The sequence below is a fragment of the Vulpes lagopus genome, chromosome 7 (assembly GCF_018345385.1).
Source record: "Vulpes lagopus strain Blue_001 chromosome 7, ASM1834538v1, whole genome shotgun sequence".
NCBI classification, from domain to species: domain Eukaryota; kingdom Metazoa; phylum Chordata; class Mammalia; order Carnivora; family Canidae; genus Vulpes; species Vulpes lagopus.
The window spans coordinates 24,059,501-24,078,879 of record NC_054830.1 but is presented as its reverse complement, the minus strand read 5'-3'; the positions used below and the strand labels follow the sequence as shown (position 1 = coordinate 24,078,879).

The window sequence follows — 19,379 nt, the reverse complement described above, 5'->3', positions numbered from 1 at the left end:
AGAAGACTTCTTAAGTTCAAAACACAATTGAAAATCAAATAAAACCATAAGAAAGTGGGAGAAGAAATAATAAGAAAGTGAAATGAATGAAATAGAAATCAAACATACTGGAAGGGAATACCAAAACCAAACACTGATTCTTTGAAGAGATTAACAAAAATGACAAATTCTGATTAGAGTTATTGGGGTAAATAGCCAATATCAGGATTGAAAGGGGACATCACTGTCAATCTTATTGACATAAAAAATATGAGGAGTTTTTATTTAACAGCATTATGGTAATAAAGTTGAAATTTTAGAGAAGTTCTTTAAAATAAAAACCTTGTTAAAACTGCATGGGAAGAAAGAGAATATCTGAGTTGTTCTATATATTAAAATGATTCTATATTTAAAGTCTTACCACAAAAAAAAGCAACTTGCAAATCTAAAACCAAACCAAACAAAAAACCCTGCAGGCCCAGATGGCCTCTTCAGTGAATTTACTAAACATTTGAAGAAAAAAATTATTATCAGTCACACAGAAACTATTCCAGAGAATGAAAGATGGAGCACTTCCTATCTTATTTTATGAGGCCAATGTAACCTTGATATTAGTCCCCAACAAAGTCATTACATGAAAGGAAAATTACAGCCTTTCATAAATGTTCATGCAAAATTCCTACCGAACTGAATCCAGTGAAAATTAAATGACGTGTGCTTATTCCAAGAATGTATGGTTGGACTAATATTTGGATATCAATCAATGTTATTTACTACATTAACAGGATAAAGGAGAAACATAAATTCAATTTCAATAAATGCAGAGAAGGCATTTGATAAATGCAGCATCCATCCATGTAAAAAAGAAAAAAATGCCTTTTTTGCAAACTCAGATTAGGAGAACATTTTCTTAATAAGCAGCTATAAGAAAACTACAATCAACATCATATTTAATGGTAAAATGTTGAAAGCTTTCATTATGATATAAAAAATAAGACAAAATCACCTATTACTGTCACTTCTATTCCATAATGTTCTAGATATGCTAAGTATAAGAAGTATAAAGAAAGAAATAAAAGCATTTTTATTCACAGAAACCATGATTGGTGTGTAAAAAAAATCTCAATAAATTCATATAATAAAAGATTAGATTAATAGACAAACTTAGCCAGATAGCTAGTCAATATTTTAAAATGTAATCATATTTTTACATGCCAGTAACAAACATTTACAAAATAAAATCTTAGAAACAGTATCATTTGCAATGGCATTAAAAAACCCAAAATATCTAGAAACAAATCTAGCAATGGTGGTACAAGACCCAATTTAAGTAGAAGATTCAAAAAATAATTTAATGTGGAATAACCAAAACCTTGAAAAAGTGAAATAGCTATAAACAATGGAGTGGATAAATAGTGAAGTAATCATGCTATGAAATGCTATATGGCAACGAGAAGCACCAAGCTATTGCTTCATATAACAACATAATTCAGTATCCTCAGCATTGAAAAGAATCTAGACACAAAAGAACACATACAATATGGTCTGTTTATATGTGTGCATTCCAAAAATAGCAGAAGTAATGAATAGTGTTAGACGTTTGGATAGTGGATAATCTGGAGTGACAGGATATGGAGATTGGGTGGGGGAATAAAGGAAGCTTCTAGAGTGCAAGTAGTATTCATTGATCTGGTTTGCTTTTTCCCAGGTATGTTTACTTTGTCATAATTCATCATGCTGAAAACCTATGATTTGACTTTCTTTTGTATACTATATTTTAATTAAAAAGTTCATTTAAAAATAAAGGAAGAAAAACTCACCAGTAAAAAGACAAATAATCTTATCAAAAATTGAGCAAAGGATTTGAGTAGGCATTTTTCCAATGAAAACCAACAAATGGCCAATAAGGACATGTCCCAACAGGAAATGCAAATCAAACCTTCAATTAGATACAACTTACCCCTCACTAACATGGCTAAAATAAAACAAGATAGATAGTAACTAACAAGTGTTGGGGAAGATGTGGAAAAGCCATATTCTTAATATTGATGGTGGAAATAAAAAATGGTTCAGTCCATTTTTAAAAGCTATTTGGCAGTTTTTCCAGATGTTAAATGTAGGGTCTTACAGTAGTAAGACTCAGCAGTTCTCCTCCTAGGTATACACCGAATGAAACTGAAAACATATGTTAAAATCTGTACACAAATGCTCATATACCATTATTAATAATAGCCAAAAAACTAAAAAGAAATCCAAATGTCCATTATCCTATACGAATAAATGAAATATGGCATCCCCATACAATAGAATATATTTTGGCAATGAAAAGAAACGAGGAACGGATACATGCTATAACCTGGGTGAACCTTGAAAACATCATGTTAAATGAAAGAAGTCAGTGCAAAAGGCCACCTATTACATGATTCTATTTATATGAAATGTCCTATAGATATATCTGTAGAAATAGCAAGTAGATTAGTGGTTGTTAGGAGATAGGGGAGAGGAGCAGGAATGACTGCTCATGGGTATAGGGCTTTTAGGTGGTGAAAATACTGTAGAATTAGATAGTGGTGTTGGTTGTACAAACCACTGAATAATATACTTTAAAAGGATAAATTTTATGGCGCATGTACTGGATATCAGTAAAGCTGTTTTTTAAAAATAAAGATATTTCAAAGGAAATGGTCAATAACTTTGATTACTTAAAAATTGAAAAGATAGAGCTATAAAATAATCATGAGATGTATTTCTAAAAAGAAAAGGAGATGTATTCCTAAGGTTTATAGTAGAGACTTAATGTTCTTAATATATAAAGAAGGTATATTTATCAATGTGGAAATTGGCAAAAATACCAAAATGTTGACACTATTTCTGAATGAGTCAATTATGATGGAGTTTTTCCCTCTTTTTCCTTTTCTTCCCCCTCCAAATTTTTATGTTTTCAATAATGTGCATTCATTACACAGGAATGGTCAGGAATTATTACTTAGGAAAAACAACAGTAAGTTCATTTAAAAAAAAACTTAAAGCTGCACAGCTTCTTCTATCGTGGCTTTCTTTCACTGAACAGAGAAGGCTCCAAAGAGGAAAAGGTTAGATTATTTGTGGAAATTGATAATTTGGCTCTGCTGCTTATTGCTTCTCTGGCTCCAGCTTTCCTATCTGTGAAATGGGACAATGATACCAGCCTGCGTAAGGTTGTAGAAAATATTAAAATGAAGTAAGGCATGGGAAAATCCAGGTATATAATAAATGCTCAAAGAATTCTTTGCTTCTCTATCCATTCCCTTCCAGTCTGGAAGTTGAGTTTTACATGTTAAAAAAAAAATAGTGGTACCTTTGAGCAAGGAGAGAGAAGGAATTTAACAAATTTACTTCAGGCAGCTTCTTAGCTCAGAATGCACACATACACAGAGCTGGTATGTGGAAAGGCTTTAAAAGCTTCTTTGAAAGGAGAAACCAAAAAAAAAAGAAAGAAAAAAAAAGAGAAGAAACCAGTGGAGAAAAAAATAGCAACTCCTAGTAGGCCTGTGGCATAATAAATGATCTAGGGACCTGACGTTCTGGCTGTTGTGCCTTTGGCAAGTCACTTGTCTTTTCTGGCTCTCACTATTCTCATTTGGCAAATGAAGAGATTGGACCAAGAGCCCTGTTTTAAAAATTCTACCAAGTTTTGAGGCTTGGTGACTGGCAATTTGGAATCTCAAAGGGTCCTGCCTGGGGAGTCTGACTTGACATGACATACTTGCAAAGTTTAAATCTTGCTTTGTTTGCTCCATCTTGGCCAGCCCTGCCCAGGCTAGCAGCCCCTGCATTCTCCCTTGTTGGTGCTCAGGTTCCCAGCCTATTGTTTATTTAGGGATTGCAATTTCCTTATTGGCGTGCGCCTCCGCCAGTAGGGTTGAGAAGTCAACCACAGGCCTCATGTGAACTTCCCCTTTCAAGTTTCAGTAATGACAGTGGGGCCTTCACATGCCTCATCCCTAAGGCACGTTCCAGTTTCCACATCCATCAGGCCATGCTGGTGACTTGGGGTGGCCTGGATTCCTCTGCCGCCTGTTGCTTTTTCCATGAGACAAACTGGTTGAACATAGAAAGATTTGTGGTATGTTTTGGAGATCCTAAGGAGGCTCCAAACCAGGGCTGTTGAAGGCGTTGTGAGGATGATTTAAAAGAAATGGGAAGGGCAAGTTCAGGTTGATAGAAGCCAGTGAATGAATAGAGCTTCCTCACTCAATCTTTTCCTAAAGAGCACTGGAAGAGAATAGACGTGTCAGATGCCCGTTGTTTCATTACTCCTTGAAATGTAATCACTGTTTTGCAACGTAGTATTTCACTGGATCTCTGGGAATTCAAACTCTCTTTGTATTTATATGTATGTGAAAGATGACTTTGATCCAGCCTTAGGGAGGGTGGGGCTGCGCACAGCACACACTGAGGGGCTATCTTCTCATCTGGAAGCACTTTCTGAAATTTCTTCCTCCCTATCCTCTCTCCCTAACCTCTTCACTATTTTATTTTGACCTTGCTCCGTGATCTTTAAAGGCTAGTCATGCTGTGTGTAGAAAGGGATCAAAATAGCCCACATCTAGGTGGCACACCTTCTCCGAAGCCAGTTCTTTTGAGGTTTTTCCTGGAGACAGCAAGATCCCAGTGTGTGGCTGTGGCTTCCTCTCTTCTCTATATGGAGGGAACCATTCCAGTGTATGAATGGTGTTAAAAAATGGCTGAAGAAGACAATGTAGGTGATACAAACAAATATTATCTAGCACTTCATGAAGCAGTTTCCATTTGGAGAACTGGGAAATGGGGTAGGAGGAAGGAAGCTTTTATAGGATAAAGAATAAAGAACAAGGAAGAAGAAAAATAGAAAATATCTGATTGGCTGGGGCCACATAGTCACATTTGTTTGAAGTGAGAAGGAACAAGGAAATTAAAAGTCAGAGTTGGCTTGGCATGTGGAGATAGCCTGATTGGATACACTGCATTTCTGGTCAAGTGGAACATTTACAGGGATGTAAAAGTTAATCTAAGTATTGGTTTGCTGACAAGGAGAACCAAGCAGAAGTTGAGCCATCGTGGACTTGGAAAGTTATTTTAACAAAGGGAAGATCTTGGGCAAGTTATTTACCTTTTATAAGTCTCTTGACCTATAAAATGAGTAAAATAAGTACTTAATTCACAGGGTTATAGGAAAGATTAACTGAGACTTTTTCTAGCACAGTGTTTGCATTAGTAATCAATACACATTAGTTGTTGTTGTTATTAACTGCATTTTTAATGCCAGAATGGAGAAATACTGCTTCTGTCCTATACTATTCTATATATTTGGATAATGCAAATATATTTATATCTTCAACATAAATGAGGAAGAAAACAGAAGTCTAAAAAAGAAATATTTTGATATGGCTTTGTACCCCCCTGAGGAGTTTACAAATAAATACAGATCTTTGTGTCACCTCCATCCTGAAAGAGAATGTCTTTGGGTGACACCAAGTCATTGGTTCTTTTTATTCACTCCTTAGGTGAATCTGATAAACCTAGTCCATGGACTGGCACCCGGGAGCCTCTGTATTAATGTGTGTCACAGGCATGTGGAAATGATTTTGGATTAACAAGTGCTACCTTCCATGCATTGGGAATGTAGAAAGCTATCAGTATTAATTGAAGCAACTTTCTATGAAAGGCTGATAATCAGCCAAGAGGCACAGGTGCAACTACACTGGTTGTTAAAATACTGAAATATTTCTCTGGTTATCTCAAATCCCCAGATTATACTCCCCCACTCCAGCAACTAAAGAGTTAACCCCTGACTTTTTAGAGACTTCCCAGACCTGGTTCCCTTGCTCTAGGTGGTGTTTGGTGTCTGGTGTCCCTTGCTCTAGTTGGTTCTTGTCCTATGCTGTACTGGTTGTTGAGTGACTCAACTATCACTCTGATTCTGTTTGATTTAACGTATCCTCAAACCTTTTCTGACTCTTTTTCTTTTTTGAAACTTCACTATTTTATTTTTTTGTGACTTTTCATGATTTCCATCATTTTTCACTTCTTCCTTTTGGTGATTCTTGTGCTGTTTTTTCTATACTTGATTCTTAACCAGGTCAGAATTCTTTCAGCACTAGGCTGATGATCTATCATCTCTACTGTCCCAACTCCCATTTTGGCTTCTGTTTATTATTAACTTCCCAAAGGCCATCTTGTTGCTTAAAAAAAAAGATTTTATTTATTTATTCAGGAGAGACAGAGAGAGAGAGAGAGAAAGAGAGAGAGGGGGGCAGGGATATAGGCAGAGGGAGAAGCAGGCTCCATGCAGGAAGCCCCGATGTGGGACAGGATCCTGGGACTCCAGGATCACATCCAGAGCCAAAGGCAGACGCTCAACCACTGAGCCACCCAGACGTCCCTTGTTGCTTTCTTTTTACCAGCTTATAAACAACTCCTGTCATACCCAAGTGCAAACTATCTTGATTCTGAAGAGTGCTTAGCATTCAGTCCCTCCTTCTTTTCCAACTCCTCTGCAACAAAAAGTGATCCATAAATTTTAATTAGTCCTGTCTTCTTACTCCTCTTCATACATAATTCATACTGTTTTCTTATTCTTTCAACTTATATTAATTAAATATTATGTGCTGGACACCATGCTGAGTACTCTAAACTTTGCATATGTTATTATTTCTGGCTGGAAAGAATTTCATCTTCCCTATGATAATTATCCATCTCTAGGTCCAATATTAGACTCCTGTGCTTTGTGGAAATTTGTTGACTCTGCTATCATGGTCTTGCCCATTTCTGACTTCCCTTTGTTGATTTGTAGAATATTATATCTAGCTGTATTGTGGTGTTATCTTTCATGCTATCACTTTTGTATTGCAAGTAGCTGAAACCCTTCTGTTGTATTTTGGTATTCTGGGGGGGAGTGAATGGTTCAGATATCTGTACCTAGCTATTCAAATGATGTTATAAGGGCACAATCACTCAGGCAGATTCTTAATCATGGTACCAAAGAAGCCCATAACCAGCCACAGGCCCATATTTTCCTTATTATTCATAAGCTCAGAAAAGGAGAAACATAGCTTAGAAAAGTAGAGGCCTAGGAATTTATGTTGGTCTCCTAAAAGAACTCTGATTGGCCTTGATGGCATAACGAGGTCACTGCAGATCAATCAGCATCCAAAGAATCCATGGTACTTGCCACTGAGCAGGGTCATCCATGAAACCCCACTGAAACCACAGGGAATTGGGGAGATGTAGTTCCCAAAAAGAAAAGCTGAGCAGACAGATAAAAAAGTAATCGATAAATGCTACAGCTAGAAATGGGAAGAAGGTAATCTTTGTAGAGCACCTACTGTGTGTTGGCTATTATTCTGGAAGAAGTACATGCTTTCAATCATGTAATTCTTATAACAACCTTAGTTTATAGGATTAGTGAAGGTAGGAATATGTTCACAAAATTAAATGGGATAGACCAAAAGCATAAGCTACTGTCTTCTACATGTGCACCTCATAGAACTGAGGAATGGGTGGGGCCTTACTACACTGTTGTTGGCTGATGATAATAATGATGGCAACCCCTTTACTCTCATGGGGGATGTTCCATAATAGGTAATTTGCATGCATTATTGATCACTTGTAATTTTCATGACATGCTCTTGAACATAGTCTTATTTCAGGGATTCTTAGCATCTTGCCTGAAGATGTAAAAGACCAAACTAGGATTTACATCCTGATTTGTGACTCTCTGAGGGTCAGGAGGATTGTTCTATCTTCAGCTCTTTTTTTTTGACTTGAGTCTATCAACAACAAGAGCAGCAACATCAAATTGATATATGGAGACCAGAACCTCAGTGGTTGTATAGTGTCCAGAAAGAAACGTATCTTCTGCCCATGGGTCATTAGCAATGTGCACAGAGACAGGATGACAAGAAGGATGCATTCCTGGGGCATTGGGTTCATGAAGAATGAGTGAAGCTGGCAAATGAAGCCTTGGAAAGAAACGTCAAAGCACCCTAATTGCTTTGAATTTGACCTGATTCTGTGCTCATGTGTTTTGCTATAAAGAATTAAGTACCCTATGAACAAAAAACCAATACTACCACCAAAAAACAGCATGTCGTCTGTCATTTTCTCATCTATGTCACCATCTCTTTACAATTTGATAACGCCCAAGAAGTTGAGTTACTGATTTTTTTGTTTTTGTTTTTTCCTTCTTACATGCTTTAGATCCAAGCTGACTTCTTTCTGGAGTGCTTGACTTGGGCTCACAAAACCGCGGTTAATCCCACACAGTAAACCCTTCCAAAGCCAGGGCGTTCCTCAGATAGCCTAAGACCTAAGGAAGCTCAGTTATGTTTGCAACTATGACTAGATGAGTTTTAAAAGTTAAGCCTTCAGGAGCCTCTGTGGGATCCAGTAATAATAGTCTAGAATTTTATCCTAAATAAAGCATAATATAATTAGGTTGGGATGTTTCCTGAACATTAAATCACGTCTTCTTCCTTAAACCAAATTGGCCCTAAGTTTGTTGATCAGTGTCCATAGACTGATATGTGATCACGGTGAGTTCCATGCTCTGTAAAAATTGCTTATATTTTCTTTCTTGGCCTGATATTAAAGTGAAACCAGTAATTCTTACTGTATTTGAAAAAAAGCGCATTGTGACACTCAGCAATAACATAATTGTTACTTTTTGTGACTAAATGATACTGCTTTTTTGATATTCCACCCACTCATCATTTCAGAGTTCACAGTTCCTAGAGAGGAATTGAAATCTTTTTCTTGCTATTGAAGGGGAACATAATGTTTGACAAATACAGAAAGGGTAATAAAGGCATCTGTACTGGCAAAGATGCTCCAGAAAGTTTACTCCCAGGGTTGGTGTACACTTAGGCCAAGATGGATAGCTCTTGAAGGGAGGTTAATATTTTTCTAAATTTACTTGGCTTATAAAATTGTCTTGGTCTCTTCTGCACTGGTCAATCCCGTCTGTCATGTATGTGGGACACCTGAAGTCATTTAAAACACCTAAGTCACTTGAAAGCCTTATGAAAATGGGTTAGGGCCAGAGATTCTGCATTTCTAAAACTCTCTCAGGTGATGCCAATGCTGCTGGTCTGTGGACCACACTTGCAGCAACAGTGATCTAGATTGTACTCCATGTTAGAGAGAGAAGGGTGCCTATGAATCTTGTTGAGATCTATCTAGACTCTCATACCTGGCAATGTGGCTGGTACCCAAAAGATGCTTAGTACATATTTGTTGAATGAATGAGAAAACTCCCTGCTTCTAACTTTACTATTAAATGTAGCAAATATGTCTTAGAAAAACTCAGAGATTAGTAAAGCAAAGCAAAGGTGAAGCAGAGATAAACTTATTTCAGTCTTCTCACCTGACTATAGTCTAGCTATAGTCATTGCTATAGTCTAGCAGCCAGACTAACATTTATGGCTGATTTGAGACTCAGCAGGTGGGCCTGTTGGGGTGATGGCTGCTAAGTGTTCAATTCCAGGGGTTTATTATTAATTGCCCTTTAAATACCTATTTTACATTTTTTGAATGATAGATATAAAAATGTCTTGGGTATGAATCTTTAAGTAGAAGTTATAAGTTGTAATTGATGTATAAAATTTTTACAAGTGTTATTTTATGAAAGTGTGGAAAGAAATGTTTTGAAAGATATTCAATTCAGATATTTTTTCCAACTAATAAGGAATGAGCGAACACATTTCAGTTATTTTTCCCTCCTGAAACTTTATTTCCCACATTCTTACAGTCCTTAATGAAAATACAATGTAAAAGCAAGACAATTTCATGGTTGTACTATCTCAAGACTATTTGAAAAATGTCACCTCAGACATGTAGTGGTAGGTTTTTAGAGTATGAGAGCCTATGTTCTTTCATTGCTTTGAGCTCAGAGGTGGCTGTCAGTAAACCACGTTTGAGTTACAGAAGCCAACAAGGTGATCTGGGTATTTAAGCACCTAATTATTCAATGGAGATTACTGATAGTAAGTTTTCCCTTGAAGAGCCAAACATTGTTTTGACTCTTCACTTTAGCATATAATCCTGAGCATAATGTGGTCAATAAAATCCTAATTTTTATTTTAAAATTGACTTCTAGAGGAATTATACTGGGAAAAATCAAATCAAGTAGAATACTTTGCTGTAGGACTTCCCAGAGCCATTAATGCTAATGTAAGCATTAATTATTCTCAAACTTATTTGATGCTGCAATCCCTATTTCACAGAGCTTTTGTGTTCTGTGGATTTTGGGAAAAGCTGTTCTGTGTTGTATTTCATTTTCTCCATCTCCAAGGAAGGTCCACAATGATCTGCTCTAAGAGTTTGCTTATTTGTGAAACATAATCAAAATGAGTACTTGAGTGGTGCCTGGGTGGCTCAGACGGTTAAAGTGTCTGCCTTCAGCTCAGATCCCAAGGTCCTGGAATGAAGCCTCACATCAGGCCGTCTGCCTGTTCCCTCTCCCTCTGCCTTCCCCTCCCTCTTCTTGTGTTCACTCACTCTCAATCTCTGTCAAATAAATAAAATCTTTAAAAAAAATGAATACTTGAAAAATCACTACATAAATTGTTTTAAAATATCAGTGGTAAGTAACGTGTAAAGATGTTCAGATGAAGAAAACTCTGGTGATTGGGAGTAAATGTTGTTCTACCTTCTGAAACTACACTTTTCACCATGTTACAGCATTATGTCTTCACTATAGATCAGTACTTTTTTTAAAAAGATATTATTTATTCATGAAAGACACACAGAGGCAGAGACATAGGCAGAGGTTCGATCCCAGAACCTAGGGATCATGCCCTGAGCCACCCAGGCATCCTTCGAACAGTACTTAGAGTCTTGAGATGTTCAGTTAGCATCAGTTTTGAAGGGCAACAACCATATACCACACTGAGCCATATTAGGACCTGTGAGGTGGTTGCCTTCCATTGTTCTCCTTAAATATAGAAGTTTATAGTAATTCATCTCAGTCTTAGAGATTTGAAAAAAAAAGAAAAAATATGAAATTTCTTCTCCCTGAATTCCTTAAACAGAGGCAGCAGAGAAGCTGTGACCATGGCAGTCATATTATTTACCTTTATATTTCATACTTAGATTTCCTCACATCATTCTTTGCCTCAGCATTTTGAGTATGTTCGTGGGCACAGTCAGTATACCATCTGACATATCTATGTATTTTGTATCTGTTCTTTTCTCTGGACCTTAATGATATACTCATATCTCCTTTTCTCCATGCTCAAGATTTCAGGTATGAGGTCTGTTGTCCTTAAACTTGACTTCTTAAAGAACACAAATGTAAATAAGGACAGGAAAAATAGATCATTATTAAAGTGACTTCCTCAACAACCACCCTCCCCCTTTTCTTTTCTTTTCTTTTCTTTTCTTTTCTTTTCTTTTCTTTTCTTTTCTTTTTTTCTTTTCTTTTCTTTTCTTTTCTTTTCTTTTCCTTTTTCTTTTTCTTTTTCTTTTTCTTTCTTTTCTTTTCCCTTTTCTTTCTTTCTTTCTTTCTTTCTTTCTTTCTTTCTTTCTTTCTTTCTTTCTTTCTTTCTCTTTCTTTCTTCCTCTCCTCTCCTCTCCTCTCCTCTCCTCTCCTCTCCTCTCCTCTCCTCTCCTCTCCTCTCCTCTCCTCTCCTCTCCTCTCCTCTCCTCTCCTCTCCTCTCCTCTCCAGTATCTTGAGACACCTGTAGCTAAAGGGGAAAAAACTTTGTGAGGAAAAAAGAAAAGTTGATTAAGGAAATTAGTAATAGTTAAAAATATTATTTTTTAATTTTTTTCTTTAAAGATTTTATTTATTTACTCATGAGAGAGACAGAGAGAGAGAGAGGGAGAAGCCGACTCCAAGCAGGGAGCCTGACGTGGGACTGGATCTGGGGTCTCCAGGATCACACCCTAGGCTGAAGGTGGCGCTAAACCGCTGAGCCACCCAGGCTGCCCAATAATTTTCTTATGTTACAAAACTTTCTATCTTAATCCTGTTCTGATCTTTCTTTAGCAGTATGTAATTTTTTAAAGTGCGGTAAAAAGCTCCATCTAACCTAGTTAGAAGCTGGCGGGCAGTTGTGGTCATTGCTAACTAAAGCCTCAAGATTTGATGGAGGGGAAAGCTGATGGTTTCCCTCCCACTCCCCTGGCGTATGTGATAGAGACCTGAAATTCTAAGTGTATCAAAAATTAAAGTATAAAACATGAGGACCACAAAGTGTACTGCACATACACACACGTCTTTATATATGTGTATATATATGTACATATGTATGTATATATGTATGTACATATGAATGTACATATGAATATGCTCACTTTAGCCTTGGGTCTGAAATCCCAGAAGATTTTGTATTAGAAAAGCACAGATGTAGGCCCTTTTTTTTTACATTTAACTTTCAGTTAAACTCTTGTAAAGATTGTACTTAGATATTTGTAGATGCTGAAAGATTGTATCTCAAAAAGAGGAAATTACTGTCACATTGATTAGGTTTTTAATTGATAACTATCTTTTTATATGTCTTAAAGTAATAATATAATCTTAAGGCTTTCATAAGGATAAATAAAAGTGTTAATAGTGGGTATATCTGGGTGATGGGACTTGTGCAGTCATAATTATATAGCTTTTCAAGTATTCTGTAATGAGCTTGTCTTAATTTTATAGTCAGAAAAAATATTGATTTAAAATGACTCATTTATTTAAGAAGGCTCTTATGAATGTTTAGAAATTCTTTTTTTCTGCATTCTTTTTATTTTGCTGCTCTTTTTATCTCTGGACTTCTCATAGCTCAGAACTGAAAAGATTCAGTAAAGATGCCTCCCTACATATATCAGCTTGGGCTGCTGTAACAAAATACCACTTATGGGTGGCATATGAAACAGAAATGTATTTTCTCACAATTCTGGAGGCTGGAAGTCCCAGATCAGGGTGCAAGCGGGTTGGGTTCTGGTGAGAGCTCTCTCTTCCTGGCTCACAGATGGCCACTTTCTTGCTGTGTCCTCACATGGCAGAGAGCAAAAGAGAGAAAAGAAGCTCTGTAGTGTCTCTTTTTATGAAGGCCTCATCCTTATGACCCCTCATAACACTGATCACCTCCTAAAGGCCTTGTCTCCAAATGCCATCACATCTCCATTACATTAGGGGCTAGAGCTTCAAATAGGAATTTTGGAGGCATGCATTTAGTCCATGACACCCCTTTTACTCAAGCTGGAAGAATAAAGGATTTCTAGAAATTGCATTTGGAATAGAAAAATACTGGCAGGCTGTACATAAAACATGAGTCATGATTATCTCTTGGTAGTAGGATTAGAGGGGATTCTCTCCATTTTCTAGGAATTTAAGATATATTACTTTTATAACTGGAAAAAATAACAATACTATTTTAAAAGGAAAACAAAATGCTATAAAATATAACATTCCATAATCTTTCAAATTTCAGAATCTTTTTATTTCATTTTCTTGGGTTTTTTCTGAGAATTAATAAAAATATCTTCAGCACTTAAAGCACTTGGATGTTCACACAAAGTGGCACTCAGTAAGAAGTTGTTTCTCTTCATTTTCTTCCACTTAATGATGATGATGATGTTAAATGATAATAGTAATGATTATTACATTGCCCCATGAGACATGACATCGACCACATAATATAGGAAATTAGAATGGAAAATAGCCACAAAATCAGGACAAATATATTTGTTGCAAAGTTTTTTCTATGAGTTAGTTATAAATAGAATAGACCATTCATTGTCTTTACTTTTGGAACTCTTTAGTCTTCTAGATTCTTGAAAATAAGTTGGTAAAAAAATGCGTTTGTGTTTTTTCCCCCCCCCATTAACATTGAATTACAAATATAATATCAGCTCTTTGGATTTGCACAATAAAAGGGCAGGTAGATGGTGTCAGGGAGAAAACTTATAGTCAAACTTTCAATGTGTTTTATTCCAAAGACTGGTTGGAGTTTAACACCTCAGGTTGGAGAAGGTTTTTTCTTTTCCCCTGTAAGAGCTCACTCTCTTCTCGTCTTTCTAAAGCAATATTTCTTGCTATGCTCTACCGTATACATAGAGTCTGTCATTTCCTTAAAAAATTCTCTATGGTTTTTTTTTTCCTTCTCAATCCCACAGTTGAGTGTAATATTTCTAGTTTTTTAACTCTGAAAATCAATAGATTAGAAATGTCCTACAAGGTGACTTATGTTTTCTTGTCATGCAGGGAGCTGCTTGCCAAATAAATCATTACAATGTATAGTTGCTGTAAATTTTCAATATTTAGTGTATCAGTCATACTAAGTCAGGATTCAGTTATTTAATTTCATTGATGTCTGTATTCTATTTTTTTTTAAAGAATTTTATTTTATTTTATTTATGATAGTCACAGAGAGAGAGAGAGGCAGAGACACAGGCAGAGGGAGGAGAAGCAGGCTCCATGCACCGGGAGCCTGACGTGGGATTCGATCCCGGGTCTCCAGGATCGCGCCCTGGGCCAAAGGCAGGCGCCAAACCGCTGCGCCACCCAGGGATCCCGATGTCTGTATTCTAGATGAGAATCCTTTTCCTCATTAGTAGATTTTAATTTCCTTCGCTCTCAGAGTCATATTCCAAGCATGCCTTATAAAACCAGCCACATAATATACACATGAACAAACTGTTTTTGCATTTACAAGTAGACTAGAAATTGTACACTGGTAAACTGTATCTGAAATTATAAATTTGTCCACTTAAATGGTGCTTTTTTTTTTTTTTTAACACTTTAGATCACTTTTATCACTGTTGCTTTGGTAATTTGATTCCCAGACATTAGACAAACATATCTAGGCAACTCTCCATGTTGTATTGACACGTGTTCTTTATTGGAAACTTAAAAAATATCTTACAAATGATCCTCAGAAGTGAAAAACATAAATTATCCTGAATTCAGGGTTATGTCTATACCATAGTTAATGTATTACTACCCAAATTACTTTCTGAAATTCTGTTTTGATGATACTAAGAAAACAATTTTATTTCCTTCTTTTTATTCCCATTTTTTTTTTAAACAACAGGACACAAAAATTGCTTCATTGGAGCGAAACATAAGGGATCTGGAGGATGAGATCCAGATGTTAAAAGCCAATGGTGTGCTGAACACTGAGGACCGCGAAGAAGAGATCAAACAAATAGAGGTTTACAAAAGTCACTCCAAGTTCATGAAAACCAAGGTATGGTCCAAAGTTATAAACTTTTATACTCTTAATGTGACTGGAAAGTTATGGTTTGCATACATACTTTCCCCAAATGCCCACATAACCTGTTTTATGTGATATGATGAAATATATGGACAATAAAGAAGAATGTAGAACATTTTTTGTTCGGAAGTGTAGATTCCAAAAAGAGATCAGGGAACATCTTTGGTTGAATTTCTACTTACTAAGGTGTTCAGGATTTTCTAATAAGTAAGTTTGGTGTCTTGGGAATTAACATTTATTTTTAATGATCTCCTCTCTTCCAAATTTCTTGAGTTTTCATAAGTTTGATATTTGTGAAGTTTCTATCATTGCCAAATTTTGGCCCATGCCTAGGAAGGTGACTGTGTCCAAAGGTGTTGATCCTGGAAGCCAATTTAACTTCCAGTTGTATAAAGACATTTTGGTTTTAGCATAGTTTTTAAGGCAGAATTGACTTTGCATTCCAATACTACTACTTGCTTAAATTATTCAACTTCTTTAAGCCTCAGTTTTTTCATCCATGAAATAGATGCAGGAGAAAGGAAACTACCTTCATCTTTGGGTTGCCTTGACAATTTCAAGAGATTATGCATTTAAAGCACTTAGCCCCTGACTAATCTCTAGAAAGCATTTAATACATGTCAGGCATTGCTATTATTGATATCTATTGCTATGGAATATTTATAAAATATAATTATAGTAACCTGTTCTATTAACTTATATTGATATTGCTAGTTTTAAAGAACTTGGTTTGTTATTTTTCATTAAACTTTGGGCCAAAATGAACTAAACTCTTAAATATCTATTATTTTTACATATGCATAATTGTTAAGTTTATGAATAGCTCTACGTAGGTCTTTTGAGACTTTGAGATGCTTTTATTTATCCCTGGATTTAAACTATTTTGCCTCTGAAATAATAACCACATCAGTTTAAATTTTGTTTTTTCTACCATGTACTCTTAAACACTCCTGTTCTTGTTCAAAGTTTTACTTTTGTTTGTTGCCTTATAAAATGCAGCAGAGTTAAGAGTAATGCAGACTTCTATGAAGAAACAGTGGAAGTAGAGAGAAAAAATGGTTAAATGATGGTATAATTTTATCATTGTGAAATACATGCATACTTATTGTGGGGAATTTGCAAACTATAGAGAGGAAATAATATGTAGCATCTACTAAACCATGTCTATGTATGCATGTATGTGCCTTTCTCTAGGAAAAAACAAAAAGTTCGCTTGCTTCTGCCAACTTTATATTTGTAAGTTGACGTTGAGATTATGACCAAAAATTTGGATGAAGGGGTGGAGGGAAATTTGAGGAGAATGTCCAGTGGATTTGAATATAACCCCTTCTTTTCAAGGAGTTCCACAAAATCTAGAATGGGTTTTCCTGGTCAAGCCCTCTCTTCCAGTTTCTTTTTTGCAGTCCTTCCCCCTCAGAGAGTTGAGCTGGGGTATAGCAAGCCCAATGGTAGGGTGGCCTGTTGACCAAACAATGACCATTCACTCTGGGATTGAAGTTATGAAGATAAGTATGAACTCATAACATTTGGGCAAAATTATTGTTTTGGCTTAAACTTTTCCTCCCCACCCTGTCATTCAGCAGTGGGAAATAGTTCAAGTCCTTTCTACAACTAAAAATGCCATGAAATTTGTCCAGGTCAATAAAACATGTATATGGTCTCCAGCAAGTAGGACTTTATTAGCCCATAGGTGTCTGAAAGACTGTTGGTCCTTGAGTTGGTTACTTTTTATGGTTCCAAAGTGGTCAGGTCAGAAGGATATTTGAGGAGAGAAATAGAGTAAGGTGAAAAGAGAGTAGGCTGACATGGCAAGTGGACTCTGGCAGATCTCTAGCTTGCCTTTGCTAGTTGCATGGTCTTGAGGAGTAACTTATGTCACTCAGCCACTCTTCTATAAAACAGGACAACACTGCAAGCCTTAGAGGGAGACTCACAGGGTTAAATGAAATAATGTAATTAAAATGCTTGGCTTAAAAAAGTAGCTAATAATTATCCCCATTATTACTGAAGAAGTATTACCAAACCTAATAATAATAGTAATAATAATAATAATGTAATATTTGACTTGACTAATGGAGAAAATAGATTTCTAAGAATACAAATAAAATGAGTTTTTAATACTGTCATAGATTGACAAAAGCTACGTAGTAAGCATTTTTTATATTTTTTCTGTTGATAGAATGTTCTTATTGGATTAAATCTCAACATAGTTTTTATACTTCATATCATTACTTCAATTGCTGATTTTTCTTATTTCTGTTTTGAGAGGCAAGTATGGGTATGGTTGAGCAGGTCTATTAAGACCTAGGTATTGCCAAACATTTAGTCCTGAGTGCTTGTATTCTGTGCTTTGTGGGATCTGGGGGCTGTGTGAACTGATTCCAGTTGGATGAATCACTTGTCATGGAACTTATTAAATTTTAGAGGCATGGATTGATATCCTCTAAAATTGGATTACTACCATAGTTCATGGTCCATTGTGGCCTGTTTGGATAACTTTTTTACAAAATTTATATGAATATGCTGCTTGTCAACATTTTCACAGATATCTGAAGAGTTAATTTAGACAATTGTTTAGTGTCAGCATTAGATTCTCTTGAACTTTTCATTCATTCATTCATTTATTTAAAGATTTTATTTATTTATTCATGAGAGAGAGAGAGAGAGAGAGAGAGAGAGGCAGAGACACAGGCAGAGGGAGAAGCAGGCTCCATGCAGGGAGCCCGATGTGGGACTTCATCCTGGGTCTCCAGAATCTGGCCCTGGGCCAAAGTTGGCGCTAAATCGCTGAGCCACCCCGGCTGCCCGAACTCTTTCATTTATACAGAATTGTATGGATAAAGCTTTCAATGGTGGATTTTTTAGCTCTCTGATTGCCAAAGACTTACCAAACCCCGTTTTTAGCACATGACACTGTGCTAGCTACAGAGGGGCTCTTAAAAGTAGTGCATATTCAGAAATGTTTCTCACTTCAAAGTCAACACTGACCACTTAGTTGGGAAAGTAAGAAATGTCCTGGAAAAACTACTCCAAAGATTTGAGAAGAGTAGAGGTCACTTGTGGCTGCAGTAATGCAAGTAGTTTAGGGGTTAGTGTTTTTTGTCTAAATAACCAGATTGGCAAAATAGCAATGACAGGTCTGGTGAAGAGTGCAAACTCAAATTAGTGACTGAGTAAACCTAGAAGGATAAGTAAAAATACCATCCTAACCTAACTCCACATAGAAGAGGAAGTGGAAAGAACTCCAGTCTATGTGAAATGGCAGGTTTTCCAAAAAAGGAAAGAAATGTTAGATTTAAATTGTGAACACCTAGACCTAGAGGCTCTGAAGCTTACTGAGGGAAATGGAAATGTAATTGTGAAACTCAGGGGTTTAGTGAGGCAGTGATAGAAATGAAAATCAGAAGTGACTTTGGATCCCAACTAGCAAAAAATGCAGGCATAGTTGACTTTAGAAACTGTTATTTTAGCAGTTTTTAAAGACCTTGGTCTTGGTAAAATATTTCAGAAATTCTTAATGAGATGCTACATAAGGAAGGGAGTGGAACTCCGGAAACCAAATCTGAAATTGCAGTTAAATATTGTTACTTCTTCTAGCTGTTTGTAATGAATATGTAGAAAGCTTTTAAAAGGGTCCAGAGAACTTTTTTGCCTGGTGTTTTGGAGAGGCACTTTCAGAGTGATAACAGTTTGCAAAGAGCAGCCTTAGAGGTGTTCTTCAATGTGAATATTTCTTTAATAGAAATCTAAAATGAGTTCTATCATGATTCTCTGGAAGTTCACTACTTTTAAATGAAAAACATAAGATAAAAAATTCAGCCTAATTATGAAAAAAAAGCTCCTAAAATTGGATAAACACATATTTACATTCTCCTTTTATTTTTTGTTTTTTGGAAATTTTAGCCGGAAATTGTTTTTATGACTCATTGGTGATAATTGTCTCAGCATTTGATTTCTCTTCATTAACAGGGCATGACTTCAAATCATTCTCAATCTCAGTATGTAATTATTTGCTCCAAGTGGGTAATAAAGGCAGCTAATAATAATTCCTGTATACAAACTCATTTTTTAGATGCAATAGTATATTGAAATAGGCAATTTTAAGTTTCAGTGAAAATTTGACATAAAAACAATGTTGTGGATGTAAAGGGAGTGCTGCTTGCATTAATTATTGA

The 19,379-nt window shown here is 36.0% G+C and overlaps 1 protein-coding gene across 1 annotated transcript in view; it reads left to right on the top strand.

Annotated features, from left to right (window-relative positions):
- The window catches only part of ERC2 (ELKS/RAB6-interacting/CAST family member 2), a 907,564-nt gene that overhangs the window by 285,609 nt on the left and 602,576 nt on the right, over positions 1–19,379 (top strand). The window contains exon 6 of the mRNA XM_041762409.1: positions 15,022–15,177. Within this exon, the coding sequence (XP_041618343.1) occupies positions 15,022–15,177 (156 nt within the window). The remainder of the gene's footprint in view (positions 1–15,021; positions 15,178–19,379) is intronic.